Here is a 26,535-nt window from a genome sequence, read left to right as displayed (position 1 = left end):
TTAATGTGAGCAGTGAGACGGAGAAGTTACCTGGAAGATGATGGCACCAAGATTAGAAGAAATCTTTTATATTTGTCTCTGTATTGGCCTCGCCTGTACACAGAGTGAGTGATGTTACGTGGTTTTGGTTGTGTTTGTGTGTTGAGTTTAATTGGTATTCGTTCAAAACTTTTAACGAAGCTTTTGAAGAAACTTTTAAGGAAGCATTTTGTTGACGTGTCAAACAGGTGACGGGCAGATTTCTTTTCAGTCAACATTTCTGCAGCTTGATAAAGAGTTTTAAAAGTTTTCAGCAGAACTAGAGTCAAAACTGCTCGCGAACTTTGTCCACTGTTGCACCTTGTAATCATTTACAAATATATTTCTTCACTTTCACATCACTCCCTGGAGCGTTCCCCGAGCAGGAAATAACCACTTCGCGATGAACGAACCCTGATTCCCTCCTGACTGCGGAATTCATTCCCGTTTCTTGTTAATTATCATCAAACTTCACTGAACCAGGTCTGAACTGTACAGCAACGAACTTCCCTGGAGAGAGAGATTCCAGTCTGTAACTCACTCCTGGGTATTTGTTACTCTGTATACAAACCACCCCAAACCCCTTGATTAGATTCCAGTCCTGGGTAACTTATTATCTACAATCGCAAATGTGTTGCTGGTCAAAGCACAGCAGGCCAGGCAGCATCTCAGGAATAGAGAATTCGACGTTTCGAGCATAAGCCCTTCATTTTATTATCTACAATGGCGATCACTTCAGGTGATCTCAGGATTGCTCGAGGAAGTTTTCTGCTGTAACGCCTGTGTTCAGTGGTTAGCATCCAGACCAAGAGGTTTTGCTGGAGTCCTTGTTCTCTGAGGTTTTTCCAGCTCTGGTCTGCCCCTCAGAGGGACGGCTGCACCAGGGACAATGTCTTCTTGAAGGTGGCCATTGTAAAGGGGTTGTTATCGCGGTCTAACATCAGAGCATCAGGATGTGTTTTTAAAAATGAGTGAAAAGGTGGTGTTAATGTTCTATCATCTATTGCATCTACATCATCTATTGCATCCGCTGCACCCGATGTGGCCTCCTCTATATTGGGGAGACGGGCCGCCTACTTGCGGAACGCTTCAGAGAACACCTCTGGGACGCCCGGACCAACCAACCCAACCACCCCGTGGCTCAACACTTTAACTCTCCCTCCCACTCCACCGAGGACATGCAGGTCCTTGGACTCCTCCATCGGCAAAACATAACAACACGACGGCTGGAGGAGGAGCGCCTCATCTTCCGCCTGGGAACCCTCCAACCACAAGGAATGAACTCAGATTTCTCCAGTTTCCTCATTTCCCCTCCCCCCACCTTGTCTCAGTCGATTCCCTCAACTCAGCACTGCCCTCCTAACCTGCAATCTTCTTCCTGACCTCTCCGCCCCCACCCCACTCCAACCTATCACCCTCACCTTGACCTCCTTCCACCTATCACATCTCCATCGCCCCTCCCCCAAGTCCCTCCTCCCTACCTTTTATCTGAGCCTGCCTGGCACATTCTCCTCATTCCTGATGAAGGGCTCTGGCCCGAAACGTCGAATTTCCTGTTCCTTGGATGCTGCCTGACCTGCTGCGCTTTAACCAGCAACACATTTTCAGCTCTGATCTCCAGTATCTGCAGACCTTACTTTTTACTCGGTGTTAATGTTCTAGACCTGGGGTCTTCCTGGCAACTCCCAGAATTAAAGCTTAATGTTTTTATTAAGAAGCCTGGAATGAAGTCTCGGAAAACTATATAGGATTACACTCTATAAGTTTATATTTTTTAGATTAGATTAGATTACTTACAGTGTGGAAACAGGCCCTTCGGCCCAACAAGTCCACACTGACCCACCAAAACCCCTATATTTACTCGATACCTAACACTACGGGCAATTTAGCATGACCAATTCACCTGACCTGCACATCTTTGGACTGTGGGAGGAAACCGGAGCACCCGGAGGAAACCCACGCAGACACGGGGAGAACGTGCAAACTCCACACAGTCAGTCGCTTGAGGCAGGAATTGAACCCAGGTCTCTGGCGCTGTGAGGCAGCAGTGCTAACCACTGTGCCACCCACCAATTTTCATTGATGTACAATCTATGGGATTACATTGTATAGGGTTACATTATGTAGGTTTACGTTATATGAGACTGCATTGCAAAGGTTCTCATTCTATAGGATTCCATTATATCTGGCACTAGGGGAGGCAGTGGTGTTGGGGTAATGTTACTGGATATGTAATTCAGCACTCTATGCTTAAATGCAATCACAAAACAGTAGTGGCCCTATCTCTGAGCCCAAGTTCATCTCCTCCTACCCTGAATGTATTGTAGCGTGTCTATAAAGGTTAATTAAAAATAATTACAAAGCTGTCAGTCTCCACCTTACTGAGTCCTGCCCTTGCCAACACTTGGCTCTTATCCCTCTAAACCCTTCCTATTCACGTACCCATCCTTTTAAGTGTTATAATTATACCAGCCTCCACCACTTCCTCTAGCAGCCCATTCCATACATGCCCCACCCTCTGTGTGAAAATGTTGCCCCTTAGCTCCCTCTGAAATCTTTCCCCTCTCAACTTAACCTATACTCTCTAGTTCTGGACTCCCCCACTCCAGGGACTGTGGGGAGGTGAAAGCCTAATGGCGTTATTGCTATACAAGTGTTCTGGGGACATCAGTTTAAATCCTGTCATGGCAGACGGTGGAACTCATGGGTGGCACGGTGGCTCAGTGGTTAGCACTGCTGCCTCACAGCTCCAGTTGGGAATTAGCCACATTGCATGTATTTGGAAAGGCAAGGACTGATTAGGGATAGTCAACATGGCTTTGTGTGTGGGAAGTCATGTCTCAAAACTTGATTGAGTTTATTGAAGTAACAAAGAGGAGTGATGAGGGGGAGCGGTAAGTGTGATCTATATGGACTTCAGTAAAGCATTTGACAAAGTTCCCCATGGGAGACTGATTAGCAAGGTTAGATCTCAAGGAATACAGGGAGAGCGCACCATTTGGATACAGAACTGGCTCAAAGGTAGAAGACAGAGGGTGGTGGTGGAGGGTTGGTTTTCAGACTGGAGGCCTATGACCAGTGGAGTGCCACAAGGATCGGTGCTGGGTCCTCTACTTTTCATCATTTATATAAATGATTTGGATATGAGCATAAGAGGTACAGTAAGTTTGCAGATGACACCAAAATTGGAGGTATAGTGGACAGCGAAAAAGGTTACCTCAGATTCCAACAGGATCTTGATCAGATGGGCCAATGGACTGAGGAGTGGCAGATGGCGTTTAATTTAGATAAATGTGAGATGCTGCATTTTGGGAAAGCATATCTTAGCAGGACTTATACACTTAATGGTAAGGTGCTAGGGAATGTTGCTGAACAAAGAGACCTTGGAGTGCAGGTTCATAGCCCGTTGAAAATGGAGTCGCAGGTAGGTAGGATAGTGAAGTAGGTGTTTGGTATGCTTTCCTTTATTGGTCAGAGTATTGAGTACAGGAGTTGGGAGGTCATGTTGCAGCTGTACACGATATTGGTTAGGCCACTTTTGGAATATTGCATGCAATTCTGGTCTCCTTCCTATTGGACAGATGTTGTGAAACTTGAAAGAGTTCAGAAAAGATTTACAAAGATGTTGCCAGGGTTGGAGGGTTTGAACCATTGAGGGAGTTTGAATAGGGTAGGGCTGTTTTCCCTGCAGCATCGGAGGCTGAGGGATGACCTTAGAGGTTTATTAAATCATGAGGGACATGGATAGGATACATAGACAAAGTCTTTTCCTGGGATCGGGGAGTCCAGAACTAGAGGGCATAGGTTTAGGGTGAGAGGGGAAAGATATAAAAGAGACCTAAGGGGCAACTCTTTCAGGCAGAGAGTGGTATGTGTATGGAATGAGCTGCCAGAGGAAGTGGTAGAGGCTGGTACAATTGCAACATTTAAGAGGCATTTGGATGGGTATATGAATAGGAAGGGTTTGGAGGGATATGGGCCGGGTGTTGGCAGGTGGGACTAGATCGAGTTAGGATATCTGGTCAGCATGGATGAGTTGGACCGAAGGGTCTGTTTCCGTGCTGTACATGTCTATGACTCTATGATCATCTCAGGAATCAATCTATTTCATTTTTTCTTCTGAGACAATGCCTCAGGTAATGGAGTGGTTGGCCCTGTGCATAATAAAGCGAAAGAAAAGCATCCTGTGGAGGTCACAATCATGTTTGTCCAGTCTATCTGCTCTTGCTGTGGTTTAACAGTCTGTTCAGGATGCATTACAAATAAGCAGCAAAACATTGCCCCTTGATTACACCCTGATGACCTAAAGACTTTCCAAAATTTTTCACAGTTAATAACGTTTTTCCTCAAAGTGAGTTGCTGTTGGAACATGAAACAGGTTGTAGTGAATGGCACAATCTCACAAATTGAAGGGAAATTTTAATTATTTAAACAATTGAGTCTTATGTTTAATTAAAGATTTAAACTCTAAAGTCCCTTAACCAAATAATAAGTTCAGTTTTGTGCAGGGTATTGGTCAGCTCCTTTAAGGCAGTATGTAATGATGTTGGAAATATTTCAGAGAAGGTTTCCCAGACTAATACCTGGACTGGATAATGAGGAACGATTGGACAGGTCAGGGCCTGTATCTCCTGGTGTTTAGAAAAGTCAGAGGTGACTTGTTTGAAAAATACATGATCCAGAGGGATCTTGACCGGGAAAGAATATTTCCCCTTGTGGAAGATTCTTGTATAAGGGTAACTGATTAAAAATTGGGGTGGGGGGCGGTCACTGATTTAACAGACGTCTCTTGTCTCAGATTGTCATGAGTCTTTGAATTTTTTTTAAGTTAGAGGTTTATTAATTCTTAGTGTCATCATCATAGAGTCATACAGCAAGGAAACAGACCCTTCAGTACAATTGGTCCATGCCAACCATGTTTCCAAATTAAACTCGAACCAGCTGCCTGCATATAGCTCATATCCCTCTAAACCCTTCCTATTCTGTACATCCAAATGTCTTTTAAATATTGTAACTGTACCTGCATTCACAACTTCTTCTGGCAGCTCATTCCACATACAAAGCAAATAAGGAGTGAAAGGTTATCGGAGGCAGGCGGGAACATGGATTTGAGATTAAAATCAGATCAGTCATGATCAAATTGAATGGGCAACCAGGTTTGAAGGCTCCAGTCTGAAAATGTGTTGCTGGAAAAGCGCAGCAGGTCAGGCAGCATCCAAGGAACAGGAAATTTGACGTTTCAGGCACAAGCCCTTCATTCCTGATGAAGGGCTTGTGCCCAAAACGTCGAATTTCCTGTTCCTTGGATGCTGCCTGACCTGCTGCGCTTTTCCAGCAACACATTTTCAGCTCTGATCTCCAGCATCTGCAGACCTCACTTTTTCCTTGAAGGGTCAAGTGGCCTACACCTTCTTGTTTGTATATTGTGATGTAGAGGAGCCGGTGTTGGACTGGGGTGGACAAGATTAGAAATCACACAATAGGTTACAGTCCAACAGGTTTATTTGAAATCACAGGCTTTTGAAGCAGTGCTGCTTTATCAGGTGATGTCGGCACTCTGTAAGCTTGTGATTTCAAATAAACCTGTTGGACTGCAACGTGGTGTTGTGTGATTTCTGCTTTTGTACATATGTTAACATGGAATTTTCCAGCACATCTGGCAACACCTGCAGATAGAAAAACATAGAATATAGGAGTAGAAATAGGCCATTTATCTCTTTGAACCTGCTCCACTGTTCATTATGATCACAACTGACCATCAGCTCAGTCCCTTGTTCTCACTGTCTACCCATGCCCTTTGGTCTCTTTAATCCTAAGAACTATGTGTAACTCCTTCCCAAAAACATTCAATGGTTTGGCATCACCCACTTTCTGTGGTAGGGAATTCCCCCGGCTCCCCAGTCTCTGGGTGAAGACATTTCTCCTCATCTCAGTCCAACATGGCTTAACCCATATCTCTGGCCAGTGGCTCCACATCAGGAATATCCTTCCTGCATTTAACATGGTGTCATCCTGTCAGAATTTAATAGGTTTGCATGCAACCAGTTAAATTGCATGTTGGAGACTTTACAGAACAGTAATAATGAAATGAAAGTAGAAAGTGCTGGAGAAACTCAACAAGTCTGGCAGCATCTGTGGAAGAGGAAACCAGAGTTAATGTTTCAGGTTCAGGGACACGTCTTCACAACTGTTATCTCTATTTCTCTCCACATATATTGCCAGACCAGTTGAGTTTCTCCAGCAATTTCTGTTTTTGTTTTAGATCTCCAGCATCTGTACTTTGTTTTATTATAGTAATGATGACCTTTAACCTTCGAGTGAGAATCGAGCAGTGGGGAGTTCTTCCAGATCTCCAGGACCAATGTCTATACTTTAACAGAATGTGGAAACACAGCATTGTCAGATTAGTGTCTGTCGAATCCTGCTGTTAAAGTTAGAAATATATGTCCCTTTAAGACTCCAACAAACATCAGTTCCAGAGTTAATTGGGAACAGATAGTGTTCAATGGACTTTGTATTTAAGCGTTGAGTTCTTGTGGGCGATTGCACAACCTTTTGACTTACTTGAAAAATCTTTTGCAGTGCATTTGATTATACTTCAGCCACATGCTCCTGATCCTTGGGGATTTGATGTGGAAGGGTGTGAGCAAGTCAGAAGATCTTCTATGGGTCAGCCCCTGGAACTGGCCAGGTTGGCCATTAGCAGGTCCGGGCAGTGAGCTGTGGAGAGGATCATAGCTGCTGACTCTCTGCCCCTGTTTGTCCTTGGAGAGGGAGCACATGGTGTTCACCAATACCCCAGTCTCTAGTGAGAGAGATGGACACTGCAGGGGGGGAGTACTCTATCTCCCCTTCCAACTCATTCTGATTTAATCTCACCCCCACCTCTCCCTCACCTGTGATGTGTTGCAATCCCCCTTGATGGGCGTTGTATGTAAATTAATCATTTGAAAAACACAAGTGATTTATTGATTGCGATTAGATTAGATTAAATTCCCTACAGTGAGGAAACAGGCCCTTCGGCCCTACCAGTCCACACCGACCCGCCGAAGAGTAACCCACCCAGACCCATTTTCCTCTGACTAATGCACCAAGCACTATGGGCAATTTATCATGGCCAATGGTTAATAGATGTGAAAAAAAATCCACGGGCAATTTGGTGATGGAGAGGAAAAACATTCAGTTGTGTGTAAGAGCAGATAATGTGTTGCTGGAAAAGTGCAGCAGGTCCGGCAGCATCCAAGGAGCAGGAGAGTCGACGTTTCGGGCATGTGCCCTTCTTCAGGAATGAGGAAAGTGTGTCCAGCAGGCTAAGATAAAAGGTAGGGAGGAGGGACTTGGGGGAGGGGCGTTGGAAATGCGATAGGTGGAAGGAGGTTAAGGTGAGGGTGATAGGCTGGAGTGGGGGTGGGGGCGGAGAGGTCAGGAAGAAGATTGCAGGTTAGGAGGGTGGTGCTGAGTTCGAGGGATTTGACTGAGACAAGGTGGGGGGAGGGGAAATGGGGAAACTGGAGAAATCGGAGTTCATCCCTTGTGGTTGGAGGGTTCCCAGGCGGAAGATGAGGTGCTCTTCCTCCAGCCGTCATGTTGTTATGGTTTGGCGATGGAGGAGTCCAAGGACCTGCATGTCCTTGGCGGAGTGGGAGAGGGAATTGAAGTGTTGAGCCACGGGGTGGTTGGGTTGGTTGGTCAGGGTGTCCCATAGGTGTTCTCTGAAACGTTCTGCAAGTAGGCGGTCTATCTCCCCATTATAGAGGATGCCACATCGGGTGCAGCGGATGCAGTAAATGATGTGTGTGGAGGTGCAGGTGAATTTGTGGCGGATATGGAAGGATCCCTTGGGGCCTTGGAGGGAAGTGAGGGTGGGGGTGTGGACACAAGTTTTGCAATTCTTGCGGTTGCAGGGGAAGGTGCCGGGAGTGGAGGTTGGATTGGTGGGGGGTGTGGACCTGACGAGGGAGTCACAGAGGGAGTGGTCTTTTCGGAACGCTGATAGGGGAGGGGAGGGAAATATATCTCTGGTGGTGGGGTCCGTTTGGAGTTGGCGGAAATGACGACGGCTGATACGTTGTATACGGAGGTTGGTGGGGTGGTAGGTGAGAACCAGTGGGGTTCTGTCCTGTTGGCGATTGGAGGGGCGGGGCTCAAGGGCGGAGGAGCGGGAAGTGGAAGAGATGCGGTGGAGGGCATCGTCGATCACGTCTAGGGGGATATTGCGGTCTTTGAAGACCTGTATGTAAGAGCACTCTGGATATAAAAGCAGAAAAAAATAAGAGCTGAACGCTGGGGTCAAGAGTGGTGTAATGATATCACTCAAGTAATATCCTCGAGCCCCAGACTAATGTTTTGATGTTTGAGTTCAAATCCCACCACAGCATCTGATGGAACTCAGTTACTGAATCTTGAACCGGAGTTTCAGTTGAGAACTTGGTGGGGAGGGGGATTTATTGGTGGTGGATATTAGGTGAAGAAGTAAAGAGTTGAATCAGGGTCAGCGAAGGGTGGGGGGTAGATTTGCTCAGCTAGCTGGCTTACTGCAAAGGACACCAACAGTGCAGGTTCAATTCTCACACCCGCTGAGGTCACCACAAAGGTCCCACCTTCTCTCCTGAGGCTTGGTAACCCTCAAGTTAAATGTCACCGCCCAGTTGACTCACACTGTGTTGTACAACCTGTCTTATGATTGAGAAACACATACAAACCGCACACAGTGCTTTCAAAAGGGGACTTGTGTGTCCTGCCTCTGGACCAGGAGGGCTGGGTTTGAGTCTCACCGGCACCAGAGGTGCATTACAGTATCCCTGTGCATTGACGAAAGGGAGGACTGCAGATGCTGGAGATTGGAGTCGAGAGTGTGATGCTGCAAAAGCCTTGATGAAACATTGACTCTCCTGCTCCGCGGATGCCGCCTGGCCTGCTCTGTTTTTCCAGCACCACACTCTCGACTCCAATATCCCTGAGTATGTTCATTAGAAAGTATGAAACAGCTGAATTCTGACTTATGCATTGTTCTTTCAGTGAGAAACACTGGTGATTTAGCTAGTAATAAAAATTATTTATAGGTGTGTACTGGCATTGCAGGATGGAATAGAAAGAAACCAAGCTGTCCAGAAGACACGCTGCCTCCATAACAAACCTGAGCAGTTGATAAAAATATCTAGAAGTTGATTGAACAAATCAAGACATTCTGGATTAAAGACTCTGAGGGAGACTGGAGGGCCACGACAGTTCCAATCTAGTCTCATTCTTACACTGATCTTCTCATAACAAACCCTGCTCCAGGATGTTACCTCAACAGCCACTTCCTGCACGGATCATGACAATTCTTCAGTTTAACCAGAGTGGTGATATGGCCAATTATACAGGTTTCAAGCTGTCTAAACCAAAAGGAAAAACACTCCATCTTTTCTGGTTAGGTTCATGTCAGGGTATCCTTGGAGAGAGAGCATGTGGTGCTCACTGGTAAACTTGAAGTATTTGAGTAGAGGCAGGGCACCAAGGAGGCTGGGTCCATTATATTTCCCATCAAATCCATTTTGATTTAATCCGCTGCTTTACTGCCTCCCCTTGTTTGGATTTTGTTCATGTTACACTGCCCCTGGTATTTGTGATTTGTTAATTGGATTACTTTTAAATCCAGTGATGAGTTGATTTAAAACAGAAACAATCTAACTTCTTCCCTAATCATCCCCTGTCATTTGGAAAGAAAAAGATGGAAACTGATGTGTGCACTAAATTATAAATTTACAATAACATCCTTCAGTCTTTGAAAGTCTTTTGCTGCTTAATTCAATATAAAGATGACAGTGAGCGAAACAGTTGCTAAGTGAGAATTGGCTGCTGGATTTCTTAAATCTCACTGCTTCACTCTCCTCTGTTAAGAGACCTATTTATGACGAATCTTTTGGCCAATTCTGCTAATATTTTCCACATTTGGTGTCAAATTTTGTTTGAGAACATACCAGTGATGCACCATGGGATGTTTTCCTGACTTTCTGAACGTGTGTGAATGCCGGGTTATCATCACTCCACATCTGCTGCTTCTGGTAACGGGTATGCCTTGTTTTGGTGGCTAGCACCCCTTTGATGAATTGGGGACTTATTGAGACTTACTTTGGTTTTATTTCCTCAGGTTCTACTCCCCCTCCAGCTCAATCAACCACAGTAGAGAGCAGGTCCTTGACCACTGTTGCAACAAGCAGCAGCATAACACAAGCACCCAGTGTGGCATCAACCACCAACTTAACAGAGGTGCCTCACGTTACACCAGCCAATTCAACGGGACTGCCTAATGCAACCACCACCAACTCAACGGGACTGCCTACTGCAACCACCACCAACTCAACGGGACTGCCTACTGCAACCTCCACCAACTCAACGGGACTGCCTACTGCAACCACCACCAACTCAACGGGACTGCCTACTGCAACCACCACCAACTCAACAGGACTGCCTACTGCAACCACCACCAACTCAACAAGAGTGCCCACTGTAACAACAGCTGCTCCACTCAATGGATCAGAAAGTATGACCACAGTTGCAGACAACACTGTGGTGACATTGAATGGAACTCGCACCCCGAAGACTGTCGACAGTCAGACCAGCATTGCCACCTCTCCCTCTCTATCGACTCAAGGCCCCAGTGCAAGCACAGTGGGGACCTCCACTGTCATTGTGAATTCCACAGGTTAGTAATTGAACTCTCTCAACGCCAATCAATGCAACATTGGCCCTGATTTTCTTTCCGCTATGGAGTGTGCAGACGCCTTTTCTTGCTGCTAACTCCTATGTTTGAACGTAAACAGTGATGGAAGGATTTCCAAATGTGAAGAAATTGATTAACATTAATTCATGTAGCAGCAAGCCCAGCCAAGTATTTTTCTCTCTTACGTCATCTCAGTCCATGGACAAACCTTTCTCTCTTCTCTACTACCTCATGTATGTATCACAACTTAAGCAGACCCTCTTTAACCTGTTTAAATAGAGCTATCAATTGAACATAAGCTGTTCCCTTCCTCAACACCAACTCAGACCTCTCCTCAGTCTACACTGCTTTAAAGTGTACAGTTCTGATGATTTTTGCCAATTTCAATAATTAAGATGCTTCACACCAGAAGTTAACTCAGTGACTCACCTCTGCACCAGTCCAAGGCCTGGTCCTCACTGGATACGTGTGGGCACCAACACTGGATATAGGATTTGAACCTGATCGCAAAGAAAGGGCAAAATCCTACAGCAACTGGAAACCTGAATAAAAATACAGTGCTGAAGAAATTCAGTATCTGTGGAGAGAAAAGAAACAAAAGTTGATGTTTTGAATCTAACATAAATTCTTCAGTTGAAGAAGGGCAGATTTTCAGCTGGTCAGATTTGCTGTCCCAGGATGGATAGGCGTATGTAGGAACCCTGTCCCAGAATAGATAGATGTATGTGGGGACCTTGCCAAAGGAACTTCCAGGGAAATTCAACTTCCCTCCTGACAATTTCTCTCCACCTAAAACCCTCTAAAATGAAAACTCGATTTTAATCAAATAGTTCAGAAGGTCCCCATGAATTCAAGTAAAATAGTTACTCAGGCAACATTAGACTATTAAGTATCTTGGCTAAGTGTTGAGTAGCTAATAAACAGGCGCCAAGCTTACCTTACGCACCTCCATACTTCCCCATACACCTTACAACTCCCAGGACCCAACCCCAAAGGAAGGGACAATACTGCTACACCATGAGACCCCTCTACATTTATCTTGTGTATTTACCTTTTGACAAAAGCTGACTATCAGCACGTTCAAATTGCAGAATATGAGACTGCTTGTGTCTAAAGGGGGCCAGGTTTGCGGGGGTCACATTGCAGAAGACACACTGCTTGTGTCTAAAGGGGGCCGCGTTTGCGGGGGTCACATTGCAGAAGACACACTGCTTGTGTCTAAAGGGGGCCGCGTTTGCGAGGGTCACATTGCAGAATACACACTGCCTGTGTATAAAGAGGGGCGCGTTTGCGAGGGTCACATTGCAGAATACACACTGCCTGTGTATAAAGGGGGTCGCGTTTGCCTTTCTCCAGAAGATGTACACTATGTGAAAACTGTCAGAATGGAAGTATGGCCGGCTCCAAATTCTCATGGAGCCCCATGCAGGAGTCTCCTCTCAGAAACATGGAGGGATCAGTTTGGCAATCTATGAGAGATTGTTACTCCCCAGAATGTCTGGTCCCAGTGATTAATTGAAACAAACCCAGAGAGAACTCAGCAGGTCTGGCAGCACTTGTTGAGACAGAAACAGAGTTAAGATTTTGAGTCCAATAAGACCCTTCTTCAGGAATGAGTGATTAGTAATGAATGTGACTGAACTGTCAACTCACTGTTATAAAACCATAGAGTCATTGAGCTGTACAGCATGGGAACGGTTCCTTTGCTCCATCTCTTTTATGCCGACCAGATATCTATTCATATACCCATCCAGATGAAATATTGTAATTATACCAGCTTCCACCACCTCCTCAGGCAGCTCATTCCATACACATACCATGCTCTATGTGAAAAAGTTGCCCCTTTCCTCCCTTTATATCTTTCCCCTCTCATCTTAACCCTATGCCCTCTGGTTTTGGATTCCCCCACTTTCGGGAAAAGACCTTGTCTATTTAACCTATCTACGACCTCATGGTTTTATAACCCTCTATAATGTCACCCCTCAGCCTCTAAGACTCCAAGGAAAATAACAACAGTCTATTCAACCTCTCCCTGAGGCTCAAACACTCCAACCCTGGCAACATCCTTGTAAATCTTTTCTAAACCCTTTCAAGTTTCACAACATCATTTACTATTGCTTTGTGAATTACTCATGACATTTAGATTAGATTAGATTCTCTACAGTGTGGAAACAGGCCCTTCGGCCCAACTAGTCCACACCAACCCTCCGAAGAGTAACCCACCCAGACCCATTTCCCTCTGACTAATGCACCTACTACCAGGTTATAATTAGTGTTATATCATAGGAGTATAAATAAACAAAGCAATAGGAATATAGATGATGGAAACTGCAGGAACATGGATGAAGGAAGTGAGAAGTAAGTATGTTAACATTGTGGGCAATTTAACATGGTCAATTCACCTGACCTGCATATCTTTGGACTGTGAGAGGAAACCCACACAGACACGGGGAGAATGTACAAACTCCACACAGACAGTTGTCTGAGACTGGAATTGAACCTAGAACCCTGGTGCTGTGAGTCAACATTGCTAATGACTGAGCCACCATGGTCACCAGATCATCATGATGTTTGTTTCTTTATTTTGTTCCTGAAAGGTCTTATATAACAATATAGTTTTCATGAAACACTACTTGCCAGTCATGAGCCCATGACTGTGTGGGTGTGCATGTACTCGATCTGTCTGTGTGTCCCATCTGTTGCTTTGTTTTGCCTGTGTAATTTAGTTCCATCTTTATTCCATCTATTCCCCAGGACACCATACCCTAGACCCTGGCCTGATTGCTCTTATTGTAATCCTGGTGGCAATTTTACTCATTGGGTTACTCGTTACTGCAGTGAAATATTCGCAGCAAGGGAAACCGGAGTTTAAACGACTTCAGGAATTGCCGATGGTATGTATGTCAAATTGATTTTAGTGTGCAGATATCTCGATGTATGTTCTTGTGTTTGTATCTGTCTCTGGCATGTAGAGTTTATTGTTATTGAATGTCCCTGTGCCTCAGACTCAGACTAGGTGTGGGTATAATGTGTGTGTGTGTCTGCTGTATGAACCTCTGCATGTACACATAATTTTGGTTTATGTATCTGTATGTACTGAGTGTGTGTGTATACATGCATGTGTCTGTATCTGCATGTGTGTACATGCATGTATCTGTATCTGCATGTGTGTTTGCATGTGTGTGTATGTACATCTATCAGTATTTACGTGTGTGTGCGCCTATGTGCATATGTCTGTATCTGTGTGCATGTACATGTGTCTGTATCTGTGTGTGTGTATGTGTATATACATGCATGTGTGTGTGTATGCGTGCATGTGTCTGTATCTGCATGTGCATACATGTGTGTATATTTTTGTGTGTGCGCACTAAATGTCACAAAATACATCTGAGGCAGCAAATACATGGAAATACCACCTCCTCACCGTCACTGGGTCAAAATCCTGGAATTTCCTCCCTAAGGGCATTGTAGATCTACCTACAGCATATGGACTGCAGTGATTCAGGAAGGCAGCTCACCTCCCACCTTCTCAAGGGGCAACTAGGGACAGGCAATAAATGTTGTCCCAGCCAGTGTCGCTGACATCTCATGAGAGAAATTTAAAAATGGATTATTTCACTAATCCCTCCCACTGTGGCAACATGAGTCAATCTCTGATCTTTGCAAAAAATAAAAATGGGTTAGATTTTGAGACAAAAACTGACTGATGTAATATTTGCAAGGAACCTGCCTCACCATTTAAAGAGTGGAGTCAACCTATACCAATTTCACCTGAGCACTCACACCCTTGTTGATGTTGGATTTGTGCCAGATGCTGTTGGTTTCACTTCTGGCACCCACAATATGTTCATTTGACCTTATGTTCACTAATCTCCCTTTCCTGGTGTGTTCCTATAGAATCATGTGACTCAGCAGTTCACTGCTTCACCTTATTTCTTTATATACTGAGAGATGTACAGCACGGAATCAGACCCTTCAGTCCAATCATCCATGCTAACCAGATATCCTAAATTAATCTAGCCCCATTTAGAACCATACAATCCCTACAGTGTGCAAACAGGCCGGTTGGTCCAACAAGTCCACATCGACCCTCCAAAAAGAAACCCACTCACACCTATCCCCATCTCTATTATTCAACATTTCCCCTGACTAATGCACCTAACTTGGATATCCCTGAACACTACGGGCAATTTAGCATGGCCAATTCATCCTAACCTGCAGATTTTTGGATTGTGGGAGGAAACCGGAGCACGCAGAGGAAACGGGGAGAACGTTGCAAACTCCACACAGACAGTCACCCGGGGATGGAATCAACCTGGGTCCCAGGTGCTGTGAGACAGCGGTGCTAACCACTGAGCCACCATGCCGCGCAACACTTAGACCATATCCCTCCAAACCCTTCCTATTCATATTCCCATCCAGATGCCTTTTAAATGCTGTAATTGTACCAGCCTCCACCACTTCCTCTGGCAGCTCATTCCAAACACGTAACCACCTCTGCATGAAAAAGTTGCCCCTTAGGTCCCTTTTAAATCTTTCGCCTCTCACCCTAAACCTATGTCCTCTAGTTCTGGATTCCCTGGAGAAAAGACTGTGTATATTTATCCTATCCATGCCCCTCACGATTTTATAAACCTCTATAAGGTCAACCCTCAGCTTCCTATGCTCTAGAGAAACCAGCCCCAGCCAATTCAGCCTCTCCCTATAGCTCAAATCCTCAAACCCTGGCAATATCCTTGTAAACCTTTTCTGAACTGTTTCAAGTTTCACAGCACTTTTCCCATAGACCAACTTGGGATCCAGAAACGAAGGAATTAAATGAGTGCCTGAGGTGCATTGTGGGGCCAGCAATGGGTTAGAAGGGGCTCCTAGCCAAGGAAGATCCCAGATGAGATTTCCGGTTTGTGCTGTGGTCAACCTTCCCAGCTGGGGCTGCTGCAAGTTGCTGCCTGTATATGAACATATTTCTAGAAAGGTTGTTTCAGACAGACCTGTCTCTCCAATGATTGCTCCCCTCCCTCACATGCACTCCCACCATAAGTCAACTGACGTGCCCCATTTTACAGCACCTGCTGTTCCCCACACACAATTGAAAAGCAAACAAGGCTCTTTGCTATCTAATTAGATGACCATCAATTCACAGAATCATAGACTTTTCTGTGCAGAAGGAGGCCATTCGGCCCATTGTGACAGCAACATCCCTTCAGACGTGCAACTCGCCCAGTTGTCATCATCACCTGGTAACCTTACACTCTGTTCCTTGTCTGATAACTATGGGATTCCCTTTTGACAGCCTTGTTTGAATCTGCCTCCACCACAGTCTCAGGTGCTGCGTTCCAAATCCCAGTGATTCAATGAGTCAAATCATTTTCCTTGAACCACTTTTGCTTCTCTTACATTAAGTTACATTTGTACATTTGTGTTTTCATGAGTCAAAATATTAGTGAATTTTGAGAAGATTAGCAGCTCAAGTTGAGGTTCTGGATATAGGTTTGCTCGCTGAGCTGGAAGGTTCATTTTCAGACATTTCATCACCATACTAGGTAACATAAAGCCTGACTTCATCCAGAGGCTCACTGAAGATGTTCCCTAGTATGGTGACGAAACATTTGGAAATGAACTATCCAGTCAAAATATTTTATAATTTTTCAAAGGCTCTTCTCAGGATTTTCTTGAGGTCATGCTTTGATTTGTGGGGACTTTTATTTTTGTTTTCAGGGGTTCTTTTTGCATTCCTAACTACCCAACATCCTGATATTGAATATAATAGCCCTATATTCTCTGTAATTTCAAAACAATGTACAGTGGATGCATAGAAAAGTGTAAAGCACTGAAAGGGCTTCTATTATCTTGCGCTGTTATTATCTTGAACGCTTGAAGACTTGTGTTCAACAGTTGCAGATCCATTGGAGTGGAGTATTCCGAAGATTCACAATCCTCTTAGTTAAGACTTTTCCCCTCACGTCAAGTTTCAATCTTCTGATCCTGAAGCTTTGACCCAGTGTTCTACACTCTACACCCCACACCCCACAGAAAGAACCTCTCCCTTTATTCCCCTCTGACTAATGCATCTAACACTATGGGCAATTTGTCATGGCCAATTCACCTGACCTGCACACCTTTGGACTGTGGGAGGAAACCAGAGCACCCAGAGGAAACCCACACAGACACAGGGAGAATGTGTAAACTCCACACAGGCAGTTGCCGGAGGTTGGAATCGAACCTGGAACCTTGGTGCTGTGAGGCAGCAGTGCTAACCACTGAACCATCGTGCTGCCAAACTAGTTAGGGCCAAACTAGTTCAGGAGCAATGTTAGGAAGCACTTCTACACACAAAGACTAGTAGAGAAATGGACGCAATCAATATGGGATCCTTTGTTAATTTTAAACCTGAGATAGATTTTTTTTCGTAAAGCAAAGGTTTGGAGGGATTTGGAGTTAGGCCACAGATCAGCCATGATCTCACTGAATGGCAGCTCAACATAGAATCCCTACAGTGTGGAAGCAGGCTATTCAGCCCATCAAGTTCACACTGACCCTCCAAAGAGTTTCCCATCCACACCCAACCCCTTACCCGATCCCTGCAACCCTACATTCCCCATGGCTAATCCACTTAGCATGCACACCCCTGGATGTTATAGGCAATGTAGCATGGCTAGTTTACCTAACCTGCACATCTTTGGACTGTGGGAGGAAACTGGAGCACCAGAGGAAACCCACACAGATACGGGGAGAATGTGTAAACTCCACACAGAGAGTTGCCAGAGGCTGGAATGGAACCCAGGGACCTGGTGCTGTGAGGCAGCAGTGGTAGCCATTGTGCCACCCTCACTACTGAGAGGCTGCATGGCCTACTCCTGTTCCTATGTCCCTTGGACTGAGGCTGATAGACTTTTGGTCAATGAGGGAATCAAAGGATTTGGGGAATGGGTGGAGAAATGGATTTGAGGAAGAAGAGATCAATTGTGATCTAGAGAGTAGTGGAGAAGGGCTGAATGGTCTGTTCCTGGTTTTATTTTTCCAACTTCTGTCATGACAATGTAGCATTGGGTTGAGCTGTGACGTGGCCCTCACATCCCCTTTAAGGGAACTCTTTAGCCAGAACATCACCTGACTGAAGGTAATTAGCATAATCAGCATTTCATCTCAGAACTGGCAAAGTGCTCCATTCCCACAAGGTGCTGTTTATAAAATTGGAAGTACGTGGTTGCTCAGTTACAAGTTGTTTAATTTGACAGACGATGGGTCGCTATTGGTCTTTTATAGCAGGAACTAATACTATCTCCTGATTTTAACTAGACTAATAGGAGTGTCTTGTTTGAGGCAGGGGGCTGACGAAGGCTTTCGGATGTTTGTTTATGGACTTCTATAGATGGTTGTAAAGATGCTGTTTGACTCTATAATAAGCTCTGGACTGTCTTTATGAAGAGTGTCTATAATCTCCCATTGCACACAAGAGAGGAATATGTCTTATGTTATTAATATCAAAGAACATTGAGCTTGGATATAGTTAGCTGGGCTGCCAAAAACCTATCAACCTGAGAGAAATGTTACTCACGTCTTTTGATCAAGGGTTAACTCTAACTGGGATAACACCAGAACTGAGGTTTTACCCATCAGATAACACACTGAGCAGGCAGGAGCTCTTTCCTGCATTAAAGACAGAGTGCGCCGAGGGCAATCTGATAGAGACATTGAAAATTACAAAGGCTTTTGATTGGGTAGACATAGAGACGGTGTGGATGAGAACAAAACTAGGCTTCATAAATCCATGGTAGTCACAATCCAATCCAGTTGGGAGTTCGGGGCCAACATTTTTACCAAGAGAGAGGTGAGAAGATGCAACTCATTTCTACAATACGCACTTAAGGGAAGCTAGACAATGGTGATTGAGAAAGAGATCAATGTTGAGAGGGTGAGAGTGTGAGAGAAAGAAAGGTAAGAGGAGAGAGGTGTTGGGTGTAAACACACGCACAGACTAATTACTGCTGTTTCCATGCAGTAAATTATTTATAAACCAATATTCCTTTATTCTGACCCTTTACTCCAGCTCTACTTTATCTCAAACTTTTAGTGCTTTATCATATCTTTCCCTTGTCTCTCCTCAGCTGTTTAGATTACTTTATAGTGTGGAAACAGGCCCTTCGGCCCAACAAGTCCACACCGACCCGCCGAAGCACAAGCCACCCATATGTTTACCCCTTACCTAACACGACGGGCAAGTTAGCATGGCCAATTTACCTGACCTGCACATCTTTGGACTGTGGGAGGAAACCCACACAGACACAGGGAGAATGTGCAAACTCCACACAGTCAGTCGCCTGAGGCGGGAATTGAACCTGGGTCTCTGGCACTGTGAGGGAGCAGTGCTAACCACTGTGCCACCATGCCACCCACATTTAATCCCTATAATTCTTTATAGTTTTCTACCCAATGACTCTTTCCTGGTATTAAGGTTCATTCATCTCTCACTCCCACTCCTCCATTCTCACTCACCCAGTCACACCCACCCACACTCACTCACCCTCCCACCCAGTCACATACTCACTGTCAGTCACCTCATACTCATGAGGATTGCTGATACTGGGGAGCTGTGTTGTGTGAAGGTATAAGCAGTTGTTTCCTCCAGCCCAGTCTAACCCTCTGGCTGTCATCAATGCTGATGTAGTTGCTATCACCGCTCTTTGTGACCACCCAGTCTCCCTGCTCTCAGCCAATCATCTCCCACTCCTGCCGGCTCCAAATTAGACCAGGCTGCCTCACACCTCCCGCGTCCCCACCATATCACTCCCCCTCCCCAACTCTCTGGACCCTGTTGGAGCAGCAGCTCCTTTCAAAAATATTCAGGTGACATTCATCTGTCATTTTCAGCAATGGTTTAGTGGATCACAAAGGATCCCTCAATGGATTAGACAATACCACTCACACAGGAGTCACACAGGAAATCCCAGTGGGACAGACGGGATCCCCCAGTGGATCACACAGGACCCCTCGATAGATCACACAGGATCACCCAGTGGGTCACATAGAATCCCCCGATGGGTCACATGGTTGTCTATTGGACAAACCTGTTTTATCCTATTCACCTCAAACAATCCCAATGCAACAACTTCCTCATTCTCGGTACTCTGCTGGTAAAGACATTTTTCTGACTGGATATAGAGATGTTTGTTGTTTATTTATGATTCCCTCTCTCCCACCTCCACCCTCCCCCTCACTGACCAAGCTCGGGACTCCTACATCCTTGATATATTTTTTAAAAACTAAATTTGTAATTCTAAGGACCCTCATCAGTTCATCTCCTCTTTCCTGGAGGAAACAGCCCCGGACTTGTTGAATCTTTTACCCTCCTCTGAGCTGGTTTTGTTCATTTGTGAAGCATTTCTGAGATCGATTATTCCTCGGTACTGATCTGAAGTTTCTCTTTTTGAGCTTTCTCTGTTGTTCCCAGGAGATTTCATAGACGGCAAGGAATAGGAGAAAGTGTCTCCTTGTGATGCTCTTGGCATTCTGACCGTGGGAGGAGTCATGCTCACTCCTGCCAGTCAATCCCCTCATGGTATACAGCTGTATTTTGGCAGATGCTGCCGTTGCATTGGGATATCACCTCTTCTCCATTAGGACAATGCTGCACCCTATCAGAATAAATTAATACTGCACCCTTTGGAAAATAGATCAGTGATAAACATGGGGTCAATTCAACCTGCTCAAACAGCAAACTTTCAAAGAAATTATTTCCACATTCCTCTCTCAGTCCTGACAGATGCACAGCTAATATTTTCAATTCTTTCTCCATACGAGTCCCACATTCGAGGAGAAAACCTGATGGAAAATGTCATGTACAATGATGCAATTAATTAAGTCATGTTGGCTCCAAGATTTGAATTCTGCTGCTGTATCTGGGCAAGCTTTTCCTATGCCACTCTTGTACTTGGCAAAGAATTTATAGTCAGAAACAGGGTATTCAGTCCTTATGCTCTATGCTGGTCTTTCTGATCCTCCATCCCCACCTCCACACCTCCATCACCTCCTCAGCACAGACATTTGTTCTTCTCTCCCTTCTTTAGCCAGCTTCCAAATAAATGTATCAAAACAATTTGCCTTGATCAAAGCTTCCCATTCTTGCTGGCTGGCTTTTCCTGGATTTCCGATTGGTTTATTACAAATGTTTATTTCTGGTTACTAATTTTAGATTCTTCCCACTAGTTTCCTGGTGACAAGAATAAAATCATTGTCTGTCTCATTCTGAAACTCTATGATTATTATCTGGTAGCAAATCCCCAATTTCTCATCCCTAAACTTGTTTGTGTGTGTGATATTTGCCTTTCTGACAGTTGGACTGCACTAAATAGCCAGCCTGTGCTTTCTCACTGATTGGAAATGGAGTCACAGACTTGCATCTTGCTCTAACTCATTCCTTCCCGAGACTGAAAAGTCAAAGCACTCTTCACCTTCCACTGCCTTCATGTCTTTAACTGAGGAGACAATGTTCTAATAGTATTGCTGCAGGAAATTCTGGAGATCTGTGTTTGAATCTATTCTTTGATAGAACATAGATTTTCTTTTCTTAAATATCTGGAATAAAGAGCTTAATGATATTGATCATCTAAAATCTGGACCCCACATACAAATCACTGCAGCTGAAACTGACACCCGGAAGCGGCAAGAACAAACCAATATAAATACCGGAAGAAACATCAAAGCAGCGCTTCACACGAGGCTCCAACAGCACTGATGATGTTCCCTAGCCAGGGAACGAAACGTTTGCAGCAAAAACTTCCAGCTCAGCGAGCAGAACCACAACATATTGATCATCATAAAAACGAATGTCCTTTAGGGAAGGAAACTGCCATCCTGACCTGGTTTGGTCACTATGTGACTCCAGACCCACAGCAATGCAGTCGACTCTTAACTACACTCTGGGAGAAAGTGAGGACTCTGATGGCGATCAGAGTCCGAAAGTGTGGCGCTGGAAAAGCACAACAAGTCAGGCAGCATCTGAGGAGCAGGAGAGTCGACATTTCGAGCTTAAGCCTGATGAAGGGCTTTTGCCCGAAACATCGACTCTCCTGCTCCTCGGATGCTGCCTGACCTGCTGTACTTTTCCAGCGCCTCACTTTTCGGCTCTTAACTGTCCTCTGGGCAATTAGGGATGTTGCAATCAGTGCGGGCCTAGCTAGCAACACCCACATCCTGTGACTGAATAACAAAACCTCAAACTGGGGTTACCTAGTTAGTTCACATCTATTTATCTGCTTCTCTTTGACCATCATATGGTTGGAGCACCCACTTGAACTCTTTGGGGAAGATGGGTAGAGACTGCCCCTTGTCCACCAACTGCCTGTGGATGGAGGTGGGTGTGGGGGATACCTTGTCTGTCGATGGAGGTGGGTGAGGGGGCACCTTGTCTGTGGATGGAGGTGTGTGAGGGGGCACCTTGCCTCTGGTTGGAGGTGGGTGAGGGGGCACTTTGCCTGTGGATGGAGGTGAGTGGGGGCACCTTGCCTGTGGATGGAGGTGGGTGAGGGGACACCGTGCCTGTGGATGGAGGTGGGTGTGGGGGCACTTTGCCTGTAGATGGAGATGGGTGAGGGGGCACCTTATCTGTGGATGGAGGTATGTGAGGGGGCACCTTGCCTGTGGATGGAGGTGGGTGAGGGGGCACCTTGCCTGTGGATGGAGATGGGTGAGGGGTCACCTTGCCTATGGATGGAGATGGGTGAGGGGTCACTTTGCCTGTGGATGGAGGTGTGTGAGGGGGCACCTTGCCTGTGGATGGAGGTGGGTGAGGGGGCACCTTGCCTGTGGATGGAGGTGGGTGTGGGGGCACCTTGCCTGTGGATGGAGGTGGGTGTGGGGGCACCTTGCCTGTAGATGGAGGTCGGTGTGGGGGCACCTTGCCTGTGGATGGAGGTGGGTGTGGGGGCACCTTGCCTGTAGATGGAGGTCGGTGTGGGGGCACTTTGCCTGTGGATGGAGGTGGGCATGGGGGATCTTTGCATGTCTGACTGTCAGATGAAATACTTAACACCCATTTCCATTTTTGTTCTTTCAGAACAGCATAGGTGAAGATGCTCCATTTGCCCAGTACCCACCCAAGTAACACAGAAATGCACGCTTGACTGCATGAGAATGTTCTGGAAAGTGTTACACCGCTTGTTTGGCTTTTGGCAAAGCTACTCACCCAGTCAGCTGTTTTCACACTTACCTGCCTGCTCGCTTATTTACTTACTGTTCTGCTGATCATTTCAGTTAACCCTTTAACCCCCAGAGCCTGACCAACTCGAACCTAGCTGCTGTACAAACGCTTGCACACTTGCCTTAGAATGTAGACTTTCTGTTGGAAATGATAATCAGCAGCTTCTAATTTAGCTCTCAAGGCCATTGTAATGCTATGAGCCTTGGTTGTCATTGTATCAATGTTTTCTACTTGGTGGTGTGGAAGATGTAATTCACTTCTTCAACCTTAACAGGTTTAAGTTTAAGGCAAAATGTTTGACCAAATGGTGACTTTATTGTTTATAAATGGGAATGCTATCTCTGGGGCAGTGGATCTGTTCAGGCAACTGCCCTGAACCCAATCTCGATTCAGACTTAAAGCGCAGCCAAGAGACCCCCAACAGTGGTTTGTTGTGCAAAGCTGAATGCTGCTAGCACTGTGCCTGGGTTAGTTTAGTACAATAGCCCAGAAGAGGCAACAGCGTCATGGTACTATCGCTAGACAATTAATCTGGAGACCAAGATAATGGACCTGGGTTCAAATCCTGTCAATGGCAGATGGTGGAACTTGAATAATCAATTTGCAAGTAACTGTCTAGCAGTGGCCACAAAGCTGCTATTGACTGTCAGGGGGAAAACTCAACTGGTTCATTATGGAAAGGAAATCCAATGCCCTTGCCTGGTCTGGCCTATATATGACTCTAGACCCACAGCAATGTGTTGAATCTGGGCAATAAATGTTTGTCCAACTAGCAATAACCATACTCTGTGAATGAACATTCAAAAAAAATGCTGTAACCACCATTCTGTAAATAGAGGGAAGGACAAGGAGACTGTGTTCCAGAAGAGTTTAATTTCACTGCTGACCTCAGATAGACAACTTTGCAACCCAAGTTAATTCACAGGACTCAAATGGACAAAGGCAAGAATCCACATTATCCCCATTAGGAGTCTTTCAGTTACATCATGATGAAGATCAATATCTGAGCTCATCAGTTGTACAACACCAGCATCCTTATCTAATAAGAGTCTATCAACCTCAGTTCTGAACATCTCAATTACACTCCCATTTCCCAGCCTTCAGCAGCTGTTTGGGGAGAAAGGAATTCTGGATTTCCACTGAGTGTGAAAATCCTTCTTTATAGGAAACAGTGTCTCATCAGCGACATTATTAACTCTGTTATTCACTCTAAACAACTTGTTAGATCACCCCATTATGCAAACACTAGTCTAGTGGATGCAACATCGTTTGAGGCAAAGAATTAAACTGAAACAATTGTTCTGCATCTTTAGTGAATATCTGTGTTAGTGTTTCCAGTCAAGTTTTGAAAAACAAACTTCAAAACCAACTTGCTCACTCTGATACTTAGATCCAGCTCATGACATTGGAAAGCAGCCCAAGGTTTGTGTCACTGAGGTAGGGAAAGCAGCTACTGCAATGTAAACTCTCACTGGGTCACATACCTGCATTCCCTTGATGACGGTGATGATGATGGTGTTCCTTACTCCAGTCAAAAGCAAAAAGGCATTTTCCTGTTCATCCCTGTTCTTATTGTGTAGGCCATTGGCCCCACAAGCCAGCTCCTGGGTTCAGTAAGAGCTTGTTATGGCCTCAACTCAGCTTTCTCACCTTCCCCCCACTTGTAAATCAAAATTCTGACTAATGCAGCCTTGAATATATTCAATGACCCAGTCTTCACTGCTTCTGGCGAATAGAATTCCAAAGATGAATGACCCTCTAAGAAAAGAAATTCCTCTAAAGTAGGAGAGACTCATTATTTGGAAACCCTCCCCCCACATTTTAGATTCCCCAATTAGGAAATTGGGGTAGGTAAGAGCTTAAATGGTTGTAAATCCTGCACCAACGGAGAAACCTCCAATAAACTTGTTATTAGCTGGTGTAAGAGGTTGTGTATTGTCCCATACCTATTTCTGTTTTCGGTCACTCCAATGAAATCCTCAAAATTTATTCTCTTCTCTGTAACCATCACCTCTCTCTGATTCTTTTGACAACCTGTTACACTAACTGCACTTAACAAGGTGTAGATTTATGGGTCTGCTCAGAACACAATGGACCTTAAGGTGTTGTCAACTGGAGGGACATCATGCACTATCAGCCTGAGGCATGATTACCGTCAGCTGAGGTGTTTGTGACTCATTGGCTGTGAGGCACTTTGGGAATATCCTGAGCTTGTGAAAAGCTCGATGGAAATGATAGGTCAATTAACAGGGCAGAGTGGATAGACCACATTGACTCCTGGTTTGGGAAAGAGCTTTTGTTTTCAGGAAGTCACCAGTAATACTGAATGCAGCAATTATCTGAAGATTCTGAGATTGTAATATGTAATTCTTTTAAAGAGGGAAGTTTTATTTTTCTTTGCTGTGGGAGAATATACTTGATTCCATTTGTAAATCTGATAATTCATCAATAAACACTATCTCCTTTTCATTGAGAACTGATTATTTAGGAACAAGAAGTTCCATTTTCTGTTTTCCATTTGACTCCGATTTTATGTTGACTTGGTTTTGTCAACTTGCTTGAGGTTTGCATGGAAACATAGCACTGAAATTCTGATGAAGAGTCACTGGACCCAAAATGTTAATTCTGTTTCTCTAGCATTCTGTTTTAGTTTCATTTCCAGCATCCGTAGTCCTTTGTGTTTATTTTAGTTCAAACACCTAACCACATTCCATCCCTCACCATTTCAACACCATCCTCACACTTCCCAATCCCACTCTCAGCCCAATCGAATTCCAAGACTATCCTATTGCTGATATCCAACCCAACCTTCCATCATCTCCACCAGAGACACCCACCCCAGTTTTCACACCCACTTCCCAAACCAAACACCAATCCCAGTTCCCACGTTCCTGACCCCATCACTCCACAATCTCACGCTCATCCCACCTCAGGCTGGACATCACCTTGAATCCCGTTCTAATCTCACCTCTGTCCTGACTTTGCTCCCCATACCAAATACCCATCTCTTACAGCAAGTGTCTCCCCATCTAAGAGTGAGAAATTGGATTAAAGCTGCAAGTTGTGTTTTATTGAGTGTTACTTCTGAGTAAAGTGTGTGGAAACATTACACTCCTGCCAATAAAAAAAGAGAGTCAACAATGTGCTGGACGAATTAAGGGTTGCATATTGTACAGCAGCATGTTCCTGTGGAGATGGTCGGAGGTGAAATGTAGGGTGACACCATCTTCACCTCGCCCCCCACCCTTGGGGAAATGAAGGACAGTGATTCCTCCAGCAGATGTTTATCGTGCTGACAAAAAATAAAATTATTGGAGACTCACCAGGTCTGGCAGTAGCGATGGAGAGAAACAAAAGTTAACATTTTAGGTACCTATTCCAGTTCTGAAGAAGGGGCACTGGGAAAAAAAACGTTAACAGTACTTTCTCTCCACAAAAGCTGCCATACCTGCTGAGTTTCTCCAGTAATTTCTGTTTCTGTTTCTGATTTCCAGCACCTGCAGTTATAGAGTCATAGAGATTAGCAGCACGGAAACAGACCTTCGGTCCAACCTGTCTATGCCGACCAGATATCCCAACCTAATCTAGTCCCACCTGCCAACACCCGGCCCAT

The 26,535-nt window shown here is 45.0% G+C and overlaps 1 protein-coding gene across 1 annotated transcript; it reads left to right on the top strand.

Moving 5' to 3' along the window:
- LOC132828948 (hepatitis A virus cellular receptor 1-like) lies at nucleotides 1–25,356 on the top strand. Its single transcript, XM_060846170.1, has 4 exons — nucleotides 1–104; nucleotides 10,151–10,705; nucleotides 13,478–13,617; nucleotides 22,779–25,356. The coding sequence occupies exons 1-4, from the start codon at nucleotides 38–40 to the stop codon at nucleotides 22,824–22,826; spliced, it is 810 nt and encodes a 269-aa protein (XP_060702153.1). The 5' UTR covers nucleotides 1–37; the 3' UTR covers nucleotides 22,827–25,356.
- Nucleotides 25,357–26,535: the final 1,179 nt, after the last annotated feature.

This window comes from Hemiscyllium ocellatum, chromosome 28, assembly GCF_020745735.1.
Source record: "Hemiscyllium ocellatum isolate sHemOce1 chromosome 28, sHemOce1.pat.X.cur, whole genome shotgun sequence".
Lineage (NCBI taxonomy): Eukaryota > Metazoa > Chordata > Chondrichthyes > Orectolobiformes > Hemiscylliidae > Hemiscyllium > Hemiscyllium ocellatum.
This window is presented reverse-complemented; position numbering and strand designations above follow the sequence as displayed.

Coding starts and splice junctions, on each gene's coding strand:
- LOC132828948 (XM_060846170.1), top strand. CDS start 38: ATGATGGCACCAAGATTAGAAGAAATCTTTTATATTTGTCTCTGTATT. Junction 105..10,150: donor TGGCCTCGCCTGTACACAGA/GTGAGTGATGTT, acceptor TTATTTCCTCAG/GTTCTACTCCCCCTCCAGCT. Junction 13,618..22,778: donor GACTTCAGGAATTGCCGATG/GTATGTATGTCA, acceptor TTGTTCTTTCAG/AACAGCATAGGTGAAGATGC.